At 32.5% G+C, this 19551-nt stretch overlaps 2 protein-coding genes across 2 annotated transcripts; both read left to right on the forward strand.

The window, feature by feature from the left end:
* Positions 1 to 1395: 1395 nt before the first annotated feature.
* On the forward strand, positions 1396 to 3221 carry LOC120577311 (UDP-glucose flavonoid 3-O-glucosyltransferase 7). Its single transcript, XM_039828474.1, has one exon. It carries the CDS (start codon positions 1457 to 1459, stop codon positions 2927 to 2929), a length of 1473 nt encoding a protein of 490 aa, XP_039684408.1. The 5' UTR covers positions 1396 to 1456; the 3' UTR covers positions 2930 to 3221.
* Positions 3222 to 12872: 9651 nt separating this feature from the next.
* Positions 12873 to 13535, forward strand: LOC25500975 (uncharacterized). The gene has a single exon (XM_013589512.2). It carries the CDS (start codon positions 12873 to 12875, stop codon positions 13533 to 13535), a length of 663 nt encoding a protein of 220 aa, XP_013444966.2.
* The last annotated feature ends 6016 nt before the right edge of the window (positions 13536 to 19551 follow it).

Raw genomic sequence — 19551 nt, forward strand, 5'->3', positions numbered from 1 at the left:
CACGTTACTATTTTTGGTTAAATATATTTTTGATCTCTATAAATATATCAACTTTTCGTTTTAGTCCCTCTAAAATATTCCTTCAACTTTTAGTTCCTATAAAATTTTCAATCACTACTTTTGGTCCATACTTTTGATATATTTATGACTATGTTTTGAATTTGAGCAATTAGCCTATGAAATTATTATTGTTGGATCTTTATTTTTATTTTACATATGTCATAATTTTAGTTTTTAAAGTGACCGAGTCACCGATTCAATACGGTTAAATACCTATATAAATTTAATCTCAAAACCGAATTATCTAATCGAGTCATCCAAATTGATCTGGTTAAGTCATGCGGTTCAACCAATGACTCAATGGTTCAACCATTGACCGAGTGACTTAGTATCCCTCTCGAGTCAATTTTCGAGCCGAATTTTAAAACTATGGTTCATATTAAAACTTCATATTTTTTTAAAACGTCATATTTATAAACTCATAGTTTTTTTTTTTTGTTATAATAGAATTTTTTTTTTCATGTTAACCCTTTAGTTCCTATGAAAAATACATAGGTCCTACTAATCCGAAGTTTAGTCCAACGATAAGTAAAGTCGAATAATACATAGGTCCTATTAATCCGAAGTTTAGTCCAACGATAAGTAAAGTCGAATAAAAAATTATTCCGTCCAAAAATTAAACTCGAATTCTCTAAAACGATTCTTCCTAAAATAATGTAAAAGAACATTTACAATGTTTGAAAAATCTTTTAAATAATCTTTTAAATAATTAAACCAATATAACAAGATATGTTTTTATATTCATTAATTAAATATTTTAAACGTGTACAAGGATGCACAAAAAGCTTAATAACCCCCTTAAATTAAATAGTCTTGTTAACGAGTGCCTCCGGAACACTTTTTAAGCATTCTAAATTAGGAAATTAATTATTAAAAAAGTTAAATAATTCGATTTTCAAAACATTGATTACACAACTTTTCATAAAAATTACTACTTTAAACCCTTAAAGATTGCCCGAAGATACTCGTTAACATTTCTCTAAATTAAAAAGCTATCTATTTCTCGTCTAATCTATCAACGTTATGTTTGTGTGGATTAACGTCATACTTATTATGCTTATAAAATCTCGCGAGCCTCGTTGCGAAAATAGTTTCCCGCGGGTGTTGTGCGGACATAATTCAATAATAAAATATAATTTCGTGAGGATTAAGAATGAAATTTCTTTTCAATAATCTATACACGTTAGTTGTGAGGATTAATATATTCGTATCTCTTTCTGTCAAAAAAAATAATAATCTCGTGGGTCTCGTGCGTAAAAAAATATAATCTCAGGCGTCTCGTGCGGATATAATTCAATAATAAATAGTGAGATAAACCTTGAAAAGACTAATTGAGTATTAGAGAAAATTGATCAGCAATTATTTCCCCTCAAAAGAAAAAAAAAACTGATCAGCAATGGAAGATGGTGTTGGAGTTGAACGGCCATTGAAACTTCTCATACTTCCATTTCTAGCACCTGGTCATATGATTCCTTTGGGTGACATAGCAGCTTTGTTTGCATCCCATGGCCAACAAGTCACGATCATCACCACTCCCTCCAACGCCCATTTCTTTACCAAATCTCTCTCCTTCGTCGATCCGTTTTTCCTCCGCCTTCACACCGTCGACTTCCCCTCCCAACAAGTCGATCTTCCCGACGGCGTTGAATCATTGTCCTCCACCACTAACCCTGACACCATGGCCAAGATATGTAAAGGTGCAATGCTCCTCCATGAACCCATTAGAGAATTCGTGGAGAAGGATCAACCTGACTACATCATTGCCGACTGTGTATACCCTTGGATTAATGACTTGGCCAATAAGCCTCATATCTCCACCATTGCCTTCACCCCATTCTTCCTCTTTACAGTATCCCTCATAGAATCCTTAAGAATAAAGCGCTCATATTCTGACAAGAATTCGAGTTCGAGTTCGTTCGTTGATCCAAATTTTCCTCATTCTATCAACTTTTGCTCAACACCACCAAAACTATACGTCGCATTTGAGGAAAGGATGCTTGAGGCAATCCGCAAAAGTAAGGGACTCATAATTAACAACTTTGTTGAACTTGATGGTGAAGATTGCATCAAACACTATGAGAAAACCATGGGTTACAAGGCTTGGCATCTTGGTCCAACTTGTCTTATTCGCAAAACTTTTGAAGAGAAATCTATGAGGGGCAATGAGAGTGTGGTTAGCGCGCATAAGTGTCTAGGTTGGCTCAATTCAAAGCAAGATAATTCAGTGTTATACATATGTTTTGGGAGCATCTCTTATTTCTCTGATAAACAACTTTACGAGATTGCGAGCGGAATAGAAAATTCAGGTCACGAATTTGTATGGGTTGTTCCTGAGAAGAAAGGGAAAAAAGATGAGAGTGAAGAGGAGAAAGAAAAGTGGTTGCCTAAAGGATTCGAAGAGAGAAATGTTGAAAATAAGAAAGGTTTTATCATTAGGGAGTGGGCCCCACAAGTAATGATTTTAAGCCACGCTGCTGTGGGTGCATTCATGACGCATTGCGGGTCGAACTCCTTGGTAGAGGCTGTTAGTGCAGGGATTCCAATGATCACGTGGCCAGTGCAAGGAGAACAGTTCTATAATGAGAAGCTGATAACTGTTGTGCGAAGGATTGGGGTGGAGGTGGGTGCAACAGAGTGGTCTGTACATGGTTATAAAGGAAAAGAGAAAGTGGTGAGTAGACATAGTATAGAGAAAGCTGTGAGGAGATTGATGGACGATGGTGATGAAGCTAAGGAAATCAGACAACGTGCTCAAGAGTTTGGGAAAAAGGCTACACATGCTGTTGAAGAAGGCGGGTCGTCTCATAACAATTTGTTGGCTTTGATTAACGATCTTAAAAGATCGAGAGACCGCAAACCACTTGAATAATTTAAATCCTATTATCATGTGTATTCAACTAGTTTGAAACCCGTCCCTCCACGAAACTAGTTTGAATAATTTGAATATTTTATATGTGTGTGTGTGTGTGTGTGTATATATATATATATATATATATATATATATATATATATATATATATATATATATATATATATATATATATATATATATGTATATATTTAAATTTATGTTGATAATATTTGTTACGAAAATAAACAATACATGTCAAAATGTATTATATCTTATATATTAAGGGAATACACATATCTTGTTGGTGTAAGCCCTAGAAGCCTATAGTTTATGTTAAACTTACGTTGTGTATCATGACTTTTATTATAGTGTATTGTTGTAATGTTAAGTTAAATTAGAAAAAAAAAAATTAAGTTATTAAATAAATAAAAATGAAGTATTATTACGTTTAATTTGTTATGAAATTAATCAAAAGCATTGCAAGATATTGTACAACATAAAAGAGTAGAGAGAAGGGGATAAAGAGAGAACAAAGAGCATGTTGCGTTACTTCTCAAGTGTACATTTACAATGAATTATAGGTCCTATTTATAGGACACAAATAGGTGAATGAATAGGCACTTTACAATCCACTTACTAGTGGGAGTTACAATCATGTGGAAGGACACTGGATGGACATCCACTAACACTTATATTCATAACATAATTTAAATATTTAAGATTGAGATATTATTGAATAATTCTCAAATTTTAATTAATGACTTAAATCACATGCAAATGTACATTTTTCATTTCACCAACTATGCTGGTGTAGCAACAAATTCCTTGTAAACAATATGGTGTTGCAGCATAGTGTGCAGCCCCAAAATTCTCCAACTGGACCTGCTTCCGTGCAATGGTTTCCGTCTAGTAGGAGGAGGTTCAAATGCAATATTGATGCGGCTTTCTCTGAACAATTCCAACGGACAGGTATCAGAATGTGTCTTCGGGATGATTCTGGAACTTTTGTTTTAGCTAAAGTGATGCATTTTGATCAAGTTTATCCGGTAGTTGTTGGCGAAGCTTTGGGTCTTTATCATGTCATTCAATGGATGCAAGACATGCAATTTGACAACATAGATTTCAAGCTTGATTCTAAAATAACCAGAGATGCTTTCCACTCCCGTATGACAGATATCACAGAATTTGGCAATATGATTGATGAGTGTCGAGAGCAATTTTTCTCTTCCTTCACAAACTCTAGGGTCGAGTTTATGAGGCGACAAGCGAATACGGCGGCTCATGCTTTAGCAAGAGAAGCCATTTCCTTAGCTAATCCCACTATTTATTATGCAATCTCACAATGTGTTGAATCTATTATTATTAATGAAATGCTATAAGCATCTTTTCTTAAAAATAAAAATAAAGAAAAATAAAAAACAATATGGACCGTAAGTTAGTTTTGAGGCACATCTGACGACTAATAAAACACAATCAATTACGGTGAGAGACATATTTTGGTCTCTCGCTGTAGCCCGAACCCTTCTATTGGGTGCAAGTGTGAAGCTAATTTACTGTAAAATGTAAACCTCTTAATCTCTAAATAAATTTCATAACTTCTCAGATCCACAGTTCTCCAATACAAGCCCCACGTTTTGAACAAAAAAAAAAACGAAAAACAATATTGAAATGCATGCATTAGCCAAATCAACGTACCAATCATTTCTCAAAATTATACACTATGGGAACCAACGATAATATAAATTTAATTTGATGTGTGTGTGCTTCTATGTGCGTCCTTCTCCACGGAGCATTTTAATCTTTTCCCTCTTTAGGCATTGTTTTCTTTTCAAAATTTTGTATGTATGTCGGTTTTACCAATTGTCAATCAACAATTGAGGATGGCCGTAAGACAAAAACCATCATTTTAAGCCGCCATAAAACACTATGGCACTTCCATCACAAATTGGGCATGGTGGTTGTCAAAAAGTATGTCACCCAAAATAAATCAATATTTAGTTAGAGGACCAAATCGATACAAATTAAATAGTTAGAGGACCAAAAAGATAATTAAGCCAAAAAAGATTGTGTGTGGACATATGTAAATATTTTCAATTTTATTTTTAGAAACTTTGTACCCTTGATTAAATCTGACGGTATTTTCTTGGTGTTCCACCGATGAGGGACTTGATAGAACCCTCACCCTAGAAACCACCATCTTTATTAAGCAAAAAAAAAAAAAAAAAACTTGAGCAAGGTTTATTTCCTTTATTTTTTTTTTTTATTAAAAAAGGAAGTTGTATTAAAAGTCTTTCATTAATAGAACCGTTGAGTATCAGAGCACCCATCAAGGGAGGCGCAAACCTCCCACTTCTTCCACCTTGAACAGTTGTTCACAATATTTTGCGAGAAAATGAACACAGATTTGCTTCTCGAAGAACATGATTGAAATGAACCCTCCAATCTCTATTCGTCACCATGTCATTCAAAATTGAAGAAGCCAGCCTCCCAACATGTGGTATCATTGATACCACATCACATGTTCCCATTAAAGATATCGAAGGATTACAGATTTTGTCGACATTGATTTTAATACAAAAAAGTGGAGGGGGGTTCCAACACATCACCGGTTTACCGAATGAATCAAACGCCTTCCTATGATTTAGGTAGTGGCTAAAATCATCCGTAGTAGTGAACCTAATCTTGTTGATAACAGTCTGAATCTCCCAAACTCTATCGCCAAAAATACTATTGTTCCTCCAACACCAAATCCACCAAACACCAGAAAGGAACAAGCATGAACTATTTCTTGGTAATTGATTTTTGATCTAAGCAATGGCACTTGTCTCAGCAAAAAAAAAACGGGGAGAATTGGAAATACCAACGTGCTCCCAGACTTCATGAGCATGAGGACAGTCACGCAGACAATGTAGAGTAGATTCAACATTACCTAAACAACGTGGACATACGCCGATGCTCCTAAGCCTTTATTAAATCTCAACTTATTAGTCGGATGAACATTATGAGTGATCAACCAAATAAAAATAATTGAGGTTTGGTAGAAGTACTACACTTCTAGACCTACTTCGAGTCTAGAGCGTTGTAGTTACCTCTATTTCTCTAAAACAACCAAGCTTACGCCAAAGCCGCAGAGTTATAAGTACCATTAGTATCATTCCACACCCAAAGATCTTCAATATATGAGTTCACCAAGTTAGGTCCTGTAATATTTGTTCCAATATTCTTAATGTCTTCTTAAAGCGGAGGGTAAAAACGATCTAACCGCTAAGAGTCGTGCTCCCAAACATCATGTAAAGACAACAATGATTAAGTTTTTGCCGATTGCAGTCAAGAAGCAAGGATGCATCATTGTATTTGGAAAGTTGTAAGGATATTTTGTTCAACAAACTATAAGTTGTGCTTCCAATGCTCTTTTTTTTAAAACAAAAAATAAAGATCTTGATAGTTCCTTTATTACACTGTTAAAAAAAAGAACAATATTCGCTAAATGTGATGCATACTTTCTAGCTTATAAATAAATTGGACAATAGTTCTTGTGTCCCAAGAAAACGTTTTGGACTAGACTGCTATGGAACCAGGTTCGCACCCATAATTTATCATTTTTTTCAAAGAAAGAATATCATTAATATGAAGCTTATCAATACAATAGGATATTTCAAAATAAATATTCGGGCTATCCGATAAAGTGGCCTCGTCTTGCCAAATCATAGCTATCACATTTGTTTGTCTCCGATCAAACTTTACCCGAGAGTTTGTAAAGTGAGCTGAAAAATTATCCCTACAGGCTGTGATAACATAACCGAATTTCGTAATATCAAACCGTCTAGAAAGAAAGGCATATGCATATTCCATATTTCAGGAGAGAGTCAGGAGGAAATATGAAAAAAGGGATAGGCTTTAATGGAGTAGATTGTCCCACAAGAGAAAATTTCGTGAGAGAATCCTTCTCCATAATTATATAATGATGGCTTAATCGTTCAATGATCATAAATCTATTATATTGACTTTCTACCAGAATTAAATTGGTGCTAATTGGTAATTAAAACATTAATCCATTAAAAAAAATTAAAACAATTAAGTGGTAATTAATTAGTAATGAAAGCTGATTAATTTTGTCGGAGAAAATATACCAAAAATGGAAAATATTGAAAATATATTCCACGGTTTGCAACTTTGACTCAACCCAACAAGCAGTGTAATATATCTCACTTCTGTGCTTTTCTCAGTGTCAGTTTCAATCCATGGCTGATGCAACCGATAAGAAGAAGGTTAGTACTCCCTCGCATATACACGATGACATTGCTCTCTCAATACTCTCCAAATTGCCTCTTAAATCCCTCACAAGATTCACCTGTGCTAAGAAACCATGGTCTCTTTTATTTCAAAACCCTCATTTCATGAACTTGTTCCGCACTAATTTCATATCCAAACATAATGAGGAAGAAGACAACAAGAATCTTCTCCTAGATTACGACACTCTGTGCACATTTTCCGGTGAGAGTTTTGAGAATAGAGTCAGATTAGAGTTGCCACCTCCTCTTCATTTTCAACGAGAGGGTTGTCCATTTGTTCGTTGTTGGTGTTCAGCTAGTGTTAATGGCATTCTTTGTCTCTCTCAAGGTTTTATTGACCCCATGACCATTGTATTGTGGAATCCAGCCAACGGGGAATTTAAGATTGTTCCTTGTAGCCATCGACCATATAAGAACATTGAGTTTAATACTCAACCTTATTCATTTGGTTATGATCGTGTTAGAGATGACTATAAGATTATTCGAATGGTTAATTTTCACATATTTTTTGAAGGTGCTTGGGTTTTTTTGCCAGAGAAGAATAGCCCTTTCTGGGAGATGGACTTGGATTTTGACGATGATGATGATTTTTGGAAGGGGGTGCCAATAAATATGTATGATCCTGATTATTGGGAGATATACAGCCTCAGAAGTAACTCTTGGAGGAAACTTGATGGTGGTGATATACCTATGCCTGATTCTTGGGAAGAGCGTTGTCAGGTGAACTTGAATGAATTTTGCTATTGGTTGAACCTAGATAATGATATGGGGTCGTTTGACTTTATCAATGAGATATTTTTTGTAACAAACTTACCTTCATTTGACTTTAGCAAAGAGACATCCTTAGAGGGAGTATCATCTATCTATGATTTCAATCGCAGAAAGTTGGAGAAAAAATTGGTGGTATTAAATGGGTCTGTTGCTTTCATTTGTACTGTCCTCATGACTTCTTTTAGTCACATATGGGTTTTGGGTGAACATGGTGTTAAGGAATCGTGGACTAAACTTTTTGTTGTTGGACCTTTACCTGACATTACCCGTCCTATCGCGGTAGGAATAAAGAGTGTTCTGTTCTACATAAAAGAAGATACGGAGTTAGCATGTTTTGATTTAAGTACCCAAAGGATTGAGGAAATTTGGGTTAATGAAGAGCCACAAAGGTTGCAAATTATAACTTATAAGAAAAACCTTCTTTCTTTCGGAGTAATGAATAATTAGATTTATGATTTTGATGAAGAGGAATGCTATTAAGTTATTTATATATAATTTGGCTTATCAATTGCTCATTCTTTATTGAATATTATCAAGTATGGGAGAAATAAACTCATTTGTAATTTTTCTATGCTTCAATCTCTATTTTATTTACTAATGTTGCAGCAATTATTGTGCTTATTAGTTTCCAACTTTCTGTTATGTAGCCTATTTTCTATTTTGCGATTTGTTCGAAATTCTGTTACTTGATGCCAATTAAATGAAGGGAGATCGCTGATATTTGTGCTTTAAACGTCTGTCTGGATGGCTAACATAATTGGATTATTGCTTTGCTCATGTATTTTTGCAGTACATTAAACTGGTTTTTGATGGTATTATTTTCTACCTTAATTGTAGCATACTTTGTGCTTTGATTAGTATTTTATCAAATAAGGTAGGAATATGATAAAAATTTGAGGAAAAATCATGTCTAGAGCTGCCTTTGATAAAGTATAGGTCGGTCTATTAGGTTTCCCCTTAGAGAATTCAGCTATGGAGTTGTGGAAATTATGAAATAAAGTACGACATAACTGAATGATACAATCGAATTCCGATTTATTTGTTTTGAGGATTGTGAAATGAGTCAGCGACAAGCTCAGCATCAAGCTCAAAGACCACATCCTCAAGCCCCATTTCAATGATTCATTGCATAGACCACACCCTCACACAAATGCTTATACCTACCAAGTCACGATTATGAGAGAAAGGTGCATCAACATTGCATTTCAGGAATTTAGCATTGGGAGGGAGCAACGTTTTAATATGGCTTTGGGGCTGCTGTTGCTCAATCTCCCCTTCCATTGTCGTAGCATATTTGCCACTTGTGTATAATATTTCCATTCCACAGGGGCTGGTTTCGGCTATCTCATTTGCTCCACAGGAGCATACACCAGTATGCTTGTCTTGCTGACTCGAGACACTGCAACATTAGAAAAAACCTGCACATATAGGATGCGGTAATCATCATATGACAAATATTTTCACTGTGTTGGACAGAGAAGGCTTGAAGAAGGGAAGTTTACTCGGAGCAATAATCGTTTCATCTGCGTAGGAAGGCATTTGCGGGCTAATCTCCAAGATATGTTTGTTGAATTGTGAAGTAACTTTTGTCATACGGTCTGCTTTACTCAATTTTTATAAGCAAACTTTAAATACTTCAAACAAAGTGAGCCATCACACTTCCAACCCTTAAAAACATGATACTCGAATGCTTTATGTGATTTGCGGGCATAAACTTTTGTTCTATAATACTCTCAAATAGGCAATATAAATGCAGAAATTGGAAAGGTAAATAAGGTATGTATCAATGTTCTATAGCTAGGAAACTCTTTAGATCTCGTAAATTTGTATCTTAGAATAATCTGCTTAAGTTATCTTTGGACAATCCAATTTATGTACTGAGATTTTCTTAAGCTTAATAGGGAACCAAGGGTGAGGCTTGCTCCACTTATCCACCAGTAGAGTTCTGTAGTAGCAAAACTGTATAATATTTTAGCAAAGATATGAGGTGAGCTTTTAATTAAATTTGTTTTGCTTAATTAGAATTAGAAGTGAATGTGATCTTTGAAATCACATATTGTTATGGGAAATTCAAAGATTTTCTAATGTGATAAACTTTTGTCTTTGTTTGATGAAATGTGAATTTTGTTCTTTACCTCTTATGATATTATTAATGATTTTGAATCAAATTTATAATAAAGACTATTACTCAATGCATTTGTCCAAATTGCATAATAATATGCAAGATGTAACTTGAATTTGTATGATTTTGATTCATGCAAGAGAAATTAGAAGAAATAAAAAATTATATTTAACTTTGCTATGTCTGCATATGTTTCCTCATCAAAGCATAAGAAATTGGCTTAACTTGACTTAGAACACAATGAATGATGTTACCAGAAATTGTGAATGTTTTTAATCTTGTACTTGTAATTTGGATTAACTGATTCTGCTAGTACCTTACTGTTATTTTGGATAAATCTTCCAGAATATCTGTAGCTATAGACAATCCTCATTAGTTCCTCTTTTTTACAATTATTCCATGCCCCTTAACTTTATTTTAGGTAACAATTTGGTCTTTTATCTTTTTTTCATTTAAATTTTTTCCTTTTGGTCTATTTTCATATGGATTTTCAAGCTTCAAATCTAATATTCTTATGCAAACATAGATGGAGACCACATATTTAAAGATTGAAAGACCATAAGAAAATAAAACCATGAATTTGAAGTTTGAAAATTCATATGAAAATGGACCAAAAGAAAAAAATTTAAATGAAAAAAAAAGATAAAAGACCAAATAGTTACCTAAAATTAAGTTAAAGGAGCTAAAAATGTAAATTTGCCAAAAAATGATGATTATACTTTGTTAGTGTGTGTTTCTTTCAAGTTTACTAAATTTATTTTAGGTGTGTTTGTTTCAAGTTTACCAAATTTATTTCTACGAATAACAATCCTTGTAATACAATGATGTGAATTTTATTTCAAATTATTTAAAAAAAAAAGATGTTTGATTAACATTATAATATTCTTAGGAACTTAAAAAATAGAGATTATAATAGGTAGTTACATGTGAATTTATTTTCATTTTCATGGGAACTTTATTCCCACTATTTTCTTTGCGTAAATTTTCTATTTCCATGAATATTTTATACACAGAAATAAAATTTAATAATCTTGTAACAAAGCATGTATATTTCTTCATTTTATTTTCAATAACCTACAAATATAACTTGAAACAAATGCTATATTTGTCTTTGTTAAACTTTTTCTTTTAAACAATGATTTTTTATACTTTTCTCCTTCTTACTGTCCATATTCTTCGACAAGGGTTTGCAAACCACTAGAAATGTATTTTTCATTTCATCACAATTTTTTTCTCAATATATTTGATTAAGTATAATATTAAGTACAATTTTTTTCTCGACAAGGATGCATCACTGTATTGGAAAGTTGTAAGCATATTTTGTTCAACAAACTATAAGTTGTGCTTCCATATTGCTCTTTTCTTTTCAAATAAAATAAAGATTTCGATAGTTCCTTTATCATATTGTTCAAAAAAGAACAATATTTGCTAAAGGAAAATGCCCTTTAACACGAACAATTTGACAACGAAAAACAAGAATAACACTAGCCTTGCCATTTTTTCCGCCAAAAATGTTTTTGATTTTTTTTTTTTTGTTAATATTAAAATGATGTTTATTGTAGTTATAATGTGCAGGTTTCGTGAATTCCACTTCGTGTTAAGTAGCACTGCTCTTTGCTAAATGTGATGTATATTTTATTGCTCATAAATAAATTGAACAATAGTTCTTGTATCCTTTTTCATTCTTTGTTGTTGTTGTTGTTGAGGTCCCAAGAAAACGTTTTGGAATAGACTGCTAGGATGGAACCATAGAAGCATATCAGTAGGGTATTTCAAAATAAATATTAGGGCTAGTCGATAAAGTGGCCTGATTTGATAAAGCATGAACTACCTTGTTTGTTTGTCTCCGATTAAACCGTACCCAAGAGTTTGTAAAGTGAGCTATGATAACATAACCAAATTTCGTAACATAAAGCCGTCTGAAAAGCATGAGTAGATTGTTCATATTTCAGGAGAGAATCATGGGAAAAATTAAAATATGAAAAATAGGCTTTAATGGAGTAGATGTTGACTTTGTACCAGAATAAAAGCAATTAATTGGTAATAAAAGCTGATTCATTTTGTCAGAGAAAATATACCAAAAATGAAAAATATTAAAAATATATTCAACAGTTTGCAATTTTGACTCAACCCAACAAGCAGAGCAATATATCTCACTTCAGTGCTTTTCTCTGTTGCATCTCAATCCATGGCTTCTGCAACTTATAAAACCGAGGTTAGTACTCCCTCGCATATACACGATGACGTTGCTTTCTCTATACTCTCCAAATTGCCTCTTAAATCTCTCACACGACTCACCTGTGCTAAGAAATAATGGTCTCTTTTATTTCAAAACCCTCATTTCATGAACTTGTTCCGCACTAATTTCATATCCAAACATAATGAGGAAGAAGACAACACGAATCTTATCCTAAATTACGACACTCTTTGCACATTTTCCGATGAGAGTTTTGAGAATAGAGTCAGATTAGAGTTGCCACATCCTCTTCATTTTCAACGAGAGGGTTGTCCATTTGTTCGTTGTTGGTGTTCAGCTAGTGTTAATGGCATTCTTTGTCTCTCTCAAGGTTTTCTTGACCCCATGACCATTGTATTGTGGAATCCAGCCACCGGGGAATTTAAGATTGTTCCTTGTAGCCATATCGACCATATAAATACATTGAGTTTAATACTCAACCTTATTCATTTGGTTATGATCGTGTTAAGGATGACCATAAGATTATTCGAATTATTAGTTTTCACATTTTTTGAAGGTGCATGGATAATTTTGCCAGAGATGAATAGCCCTTTCTGGGAGATGGACTTGGAATTTGATGATAATGATGATTTTTGGGAGGGTGTGCCAATATATATGTATGACCCTAATTATTGGGAGATATACAGCCTCAGAAGTAACTCTTGGAGGAAACTCAACGGTGATGTAATGCCTTCTTCTTGGGAGGAGCGTTGTCAAGTGAACTTGAATGAATTTTGTCATTGGTTGGGCCTAGATAATGATATGGGGTCGTTTGACTTTATCAATGAGATATTTTTTGTAACAAACTTACCTTCGTTTGACTTTAGCAAAGACACATCCTTAACCCTCTATGATTTCAATCGGAGGAAGTTGGAGACAAAATTGGTGGTATTAAATGGGTATGTTGCTTTCATTTGTACTGTCCTCAAGACTGCTTATTTTCACATATCGATTTTGGGTGAAATTGGTGTTGAGGAATCGTGGACTAAACTCTTTGTTGTTGGACCTTTACCTGACATTATCCGCCCTATCGCGGTAGGAATTAAGAGTATTCTTTTCTACATAAAAGAAGATACAAAGTTAGCATGTTTTGATTTAAGTACCCAAAGGATTGAGGAAGTTTGTGTTAATGGAGAGCCACGAAGGTTGCAAATTATAAGTTACAAGGAAAACCTTCTTTCTTTTGGAGGAATGAATGTTTAATTTTTTATGTAGTTCAATAAGTTTTTAATCAAGAGATTGATGAACATTGTTATTAGATTTATGATTTTGACGAAGAGGAATGTTATTAAGTTATGGGAAATGCTAACCGGTGCCCCTGGAGCACTGGTTAAGGATATGAAAAAGGAAATTATATAGTAGTTAATGCATTGAATAATATCAAGTATTGGAGAAATAAACACATTTGTAATTTTTCTATGCTTCAATCTCTTTTGATTTGCATATTGCTCTGGCATCTATTTCCATTGTATTAATGTTATTTTATTTTGATTGAATTCAATGACCTCTATTTTATTTACTAATGTTGCAGCAATTATTGTGCTTATTAGTTTCTGACTTCTGTCATGTAGCCTATTTTCTATTTTGCGATTTGTTCGAAATTATGTGACTTGATGCCATTTAAATGAAGGGAGATCAATTTCTGATATTAGTGCTTCTTTGCTTGTGTATTTATGCAGTACATTAGATGATTAGACTGGTTTTTGATTTGTTATTTTCTACCTTAATCGTAGCATATTTTGTGCTTTGATTAGTATTTTATCAAATAAGGTTGGAATATGATGAAAAACTTGAGGACAGGTTCCGATCTATCTATTTGTGGATTGTGAAACGAGTCAAGATCAAGCTCAAAGATCACATTCCCATTTCAATGATTCATTGCATGGTGAGATTTAGCATGGAAAAGGAAAATTGTTTCCTATGATAGAAAAGTCTATCCAGGATCATAGATATAATAATATTTTATTTCAATGGTTGATATTTTTTACCGGTTAATGGCAATAACTTTTTGTTGGCAACCAAAAAACAAAAATGAGAACCCTACCAATTCATTAAATAACATTATGTCATTTGTTTGCGGCATTAGGCTTTTGACAATAATTATGGGTTAGTAAGCACCAATTAGCTTGATTTAATAACTTTGGTTCTTCCTATTTTTTTCTTTGTCATTGAATATTAATTATGCACGGCATCTTAAAAAATTATGATCAGATTAAATATTTTTTGAAAGATGATTAGATTAAATATTACTCTCTCCGTCCCATAATAACTGAGTCATTTGCACACAAAAAAAGTGTTTCAAAATAACTAAGTCATTTCACTTTTCAATACAATATTTAATTACTTTTTCCCTTTATAACTCTGATTAATATTACTTTCATCATTCTCAATTCAATATATTCCACTTTACATTTATAATAGTGGATAATGCACCAATATTTAACAAACGCACTTAAAACTATTTTTCTCTCTACTTCATTTATACATTTTTCTTAATACGTGTGAAATGAGCTTTTGGCTCAGTTAATCTGTGACGGAGGGAGTAAAAGCAATAATGCACGTCACATGATGATTTAATTTTACCCTTACAAAATGATAATTTATTTTTATGAGAATAATATGAAAATTAAATTAGGAACATGTTTATGAATGTCCTTCGAACATTGGTTAAAGTTTTAAAATAGGTAAGTTTACATTAAAAAATGGTATAATTATTGGTAAAACGAAAGAACAATCTTGTATTTGCAAGATAATTTTTTTATTAAAGGTAAACCAAAAAAAAAAGTTTTATTAAATGATTCTTTAACTAATGTCGGATATTTGTTAGCAAGAGCTATTAAATTAATTAAATTAAATATTAAAACACAATAAGTAATATTTATTAAGGAGTTGTAAATTTTGATGGCATTATGTCGATATACACTATTAACTTGTATGTTTCCTTCAAGAAAAAATAACTTGTATTCATCATTTACGTTTTTAACGATGTTAAATGATGTATTATATCGATTTGAATGAATAAATATCATTTTATTTTTGTAAAAAAAAAAATAACTAAAAATATTTTGGTCGATTTTTTAAATTAAAAATTAATACGTGACAATTAAATATATACAACAAAACGTTAATAAAAACTTACGGTACACTAGAAAGTATTAACATTAACAGCAAGGAACACAAAACAAAAATACAATTTGATAACAAAGCAATTAAATCTTGTCAAAAAAAAAAAACAATTTATTCTTTCACGATTTTATTTTGTTTGAAAGAAGAAGCTTTGTTGTTTTTCTTCTTTCTTCACCACCCAGCTTCAAACGTTGTTATTGTTGATAAAAGGGGTGAACTAGCAAAGCACAAACAATAATAAAGACTTAAATGCTCTTTTGGTCCCTTAACTTTATTTCAAGTGTCGGTTTGGTCCCATAAATAATAAAAGGTCCATTTAGTTTCCTTAACTTTATTTAAAGTATCAGTTTGGTCCTTTCTGTTAATTTAATTCAAAAAAGCGTTAAGTTTAGGGACTAAAGTAATACTAATTAAATAAGTTAAGGGACCAAACTAATACTAATTAAATAAGTTAAGAGACCAAAATTTAACGTTCTTTTGAATTAAATTGACATAAAGGACCAAACAGATACTTTAAATAAAGTTAAGGGACCTAAACGGAACTTTTATTACTTATGGGACCAAACCGATACTTGAAATCAAGTTAAGGGATCAAAAGAGCATTTATGCCCAATAATAAAATATGAAAGTCAGATTTTTATTTTGTTTTAAGTTAACCTGTGGCAACCGCCACGTGTCCTTAAAAAGTGGAAGTTTCCCATCATGAGAAAAACATGTCTTTCCCAGGCTAAACATTACCTCATTGCATAGACCACACCCTCACATAAATGCTTATACCTACCAAGTCACGAATATGAGAGAAAGATGCATCAATATTGCATTTCAGGAATTTAGCATTGGGATAGAGCCACTTTGGTGCCGATGTTGCTCAATCTTCCTTTTTAAGCCTTTTTTTTGAAGTACAAAAAGGAGTCTATCTCTTTAGCCTATCAAGTCAAAGATGTCACTTCAAGAACAAGGAGATACAATAGACAATTGTACTTTAGAGTATCTTTACAACATCTATATCTTGTATTCTAGAAAAATACTACATCCGTCTTTAATTATAGGACCTGTCTGTGTTTTTTCTTTGTCTTTTTTTATAAGATCTTTTTCAAATTTTAATGTATATTAATTATTTCTTTACTACTATATTCCTATTTATTTTTCATATTTTTCTGCAATATATAATAAATACTCTATGTAAAACAATAACAATTGTCAACAAAATTAACTCAACAATCAACTTTTTTAATTCCTATGTTTTTTTTAAAAAGGTCCTATAATTAAGGATAGTTGTAATAGTATTCTCGTCACTATATAAATAGAATTTTGTTGTTATTGTTGTTGTTATTATACTGTGTTGACGTCTGCACTAGCTAGTAAAACACTTCATTATTTGATGTAACATTGAACAGCCAATGTGAGTGTTCACAAACACCACACTTAAAAGAAAAAGGCTAGTTCTCTTAATTTAAAATTAAGAGAAATGATATTTGTACAACCATTTTATAATAACTTTTGTAATAACTTTTTCTCTCATATTCATATTATATTTTTACTTTCTCTCTCTATTACTTTCATTTTTGTGCCAATGCATACTTTTCTTTGTAAAAACATGGTTGTCTATTTGGTTGTCAAGCAAATAGATGTTCAAATAACACTACTCTAAAATCAAATCAATTGTAAAATCCAAGAACAAATATTTAGGACCATATATATTGTATCCTCTCAAAGTGAGAGTTAACCAATCAAGGAGTACGTGTGATGATGTGTCATCTTACATTATTTTCAACATATTTTTTAGTCATTATAATGAAGTGTTGATCCAATTTAGAGGAGATTTGAAACAATTGCTTATGGTTTGTGAAACATTTTGTAATGTTTTCTTTTCGAGTCGTGTAATTCTAGCTTTTGAAAACCATCCAGTTCTTAGAGAATCCACAATCAAACCAATCATGCAAATCATGCTATTATTTCGCAATGGTCATAGGTGTTTTTGATGTAATTGACTGCAAAATCATGCAAATCAGCAAAACAAAGCAACTCTTGAGAATTTAGGAAGACAATGGATGATGATTCAAGAGTCATCTGAAGACATTACAAAATGGAGAAATTATATTCCAAGCCACAAGACAAGTTTTAAGGAAGAAAACAATAAAAAAAAGGCCAAGAGAAAGAAGAAAGTACAATGAAGGACATCACTAGCGTGCCTCGGATGTGCGAACCAGTAAAAAAAATTGCACTGGGCACGAAGCATGCGATCCCACGCATGAGGCGCGTGCATGTCCAAGAAAAAGACTGCTTTTTGCTATTTTTCTCTACGAGATTTTGGGAAAAGCCCATTTTTCTAGCCCAAATCCATTTGAAAATTAACCTATAATTACAAATCCTCTAGTTTTCAATTATTCATTCACAACGAATCGGTTCAAAAGGAGGGTCCGTACTAGGAGCTTCAAGAAAGGAGTCTCTCTCTTCATCCTTAGTCTCTAGGGTACGCTTTATTCTTTTGTAATTTTATCTTTAGTTACCATGAGTAACTTAATCCTAATTAGGTAGGATTCTAAGATAAACCTCTATTTTATTGTTGGATCTTTTTAAATCAATTATTTCATTCAATTATGCTATAATTTCTATTGACTTTTCTTATGCAAAAGTCTTAATGCTTTCATTAACTTAGGGAGTGTGGCATACCTATGGCTCATGTATAAACATAGAAATAGAGCAAACACTCTTTTCAGAACATTGCATATTAATTTTATTCTTCTCCTTTTGGTAAGCTAGAAGAGATGGTGATGTCTGTTTGTAGAACTACTAAGGTAATAGAGAATATGTTATGAACTTCTAAAATTCATAGACGAATCTGGACCCTTTAAATGACAATTTAGAAATTTTAATTCTTTTATGTTTCAATTACCTCTAAGAGAGTAAGAGCCCACTATAATATTTTGAATGTTTGCCTACTGAACCCTGTGGGATTGACGACCCTGAACCCTTTTGTGTTGCATATAACCTTAGAATGATTAGCAAGTGAAACTTTTACATTGGGAGGGACATACTGCCCCCATGAACTCATAGCTTAAATATAACACTTGTCGTATAACTAAATGACAATTTGTATTTTAAATCCAACAAATAAATAGAGGGAGTTAGAAGAATCCTAACCGCCAATAACATTCTGCAATCACATCAAGTTACTAGCTTACTGTTGCTTTGCACAATCAAATCAAACTTCCAAAAAAACCCCTAATTTACCGTCTTTATTTTTTTATTCGTTTTTATTTATGTTATAATAATTAATGCTAGTTGCCGAGTTGAAATGACAATTCATGTGGACACAATCTTACTTATCACTTTATTAATTATGAACAATTTGGTACACTTTCTGAAGTTTTCTATCAACATGTGAATCTTGAATTGATATAGGAGTTTGTAAATTGTAGACTGGTAAAACTAAACGATGGCGTTGTATCACACTGATATAAACTGAACCTTTGAAATGTTTCTACCAAGGCAAAGATCACCATGGTTAGGAAAATGGAAAGTTGGTCATCATAGTTGGACTGGACTAGTATCAAGTTGATAGTAAACAAGTATAAATCATTGTTGATTATTTTTCTCTATCTTTTTCTCTGATTATTTTGATAAAGAACTATTATGTTCAAACTTTTTTTTATTTTTTATAAACTGATGCAAAGAGCATCATTCAATAGATAACCAAAGAAGAGTAAAAAAAAAAGAAAAGGGGGATTATACCAAAACCTTTTTAAAAGGTGTTAAATTTGAATTTGGACATTGCCAACCCATTCCTAATATACTCTCCCCTAATGAAATTAAAGATAATATCTGACCAAAATAATTCAGAGGAAGGCAAAGTAAGACCTAGGTTTGCAAGGCCATTTGCATAAGCATTACCTTCTCTATAAATATGGGACACAAAAAATCTCATATTTCTTAATCTAAAACACAAATAAAGAGCTACCTTAAACGAAATGATTGTTCAAATAAAAACTTTTCAAATCCTAAAACACAAATTAATTTAAATCCCTATTTCTTGTGTTTTTCACCCACCTTCATTCTCTCGACTGATATTTTTACTTCATATGAACTAAAA

This window comes from Medicago truncatula, chromosome 8 (genome assembly GCF_003473485.1).
Source record: "Medicago truncatula cultivar Jemalong A17 chromosome 8, MtrunA17r5.0-ANR, whole genome shotgun sequence".
NCBI classification, from domain to species: domain Eukaryota; kingdom Viridiplantae; phylum Streptophyta; class Magnoliopsida; order Fabales; family Fabaceae; genus Medicago; species Medicago truncatula.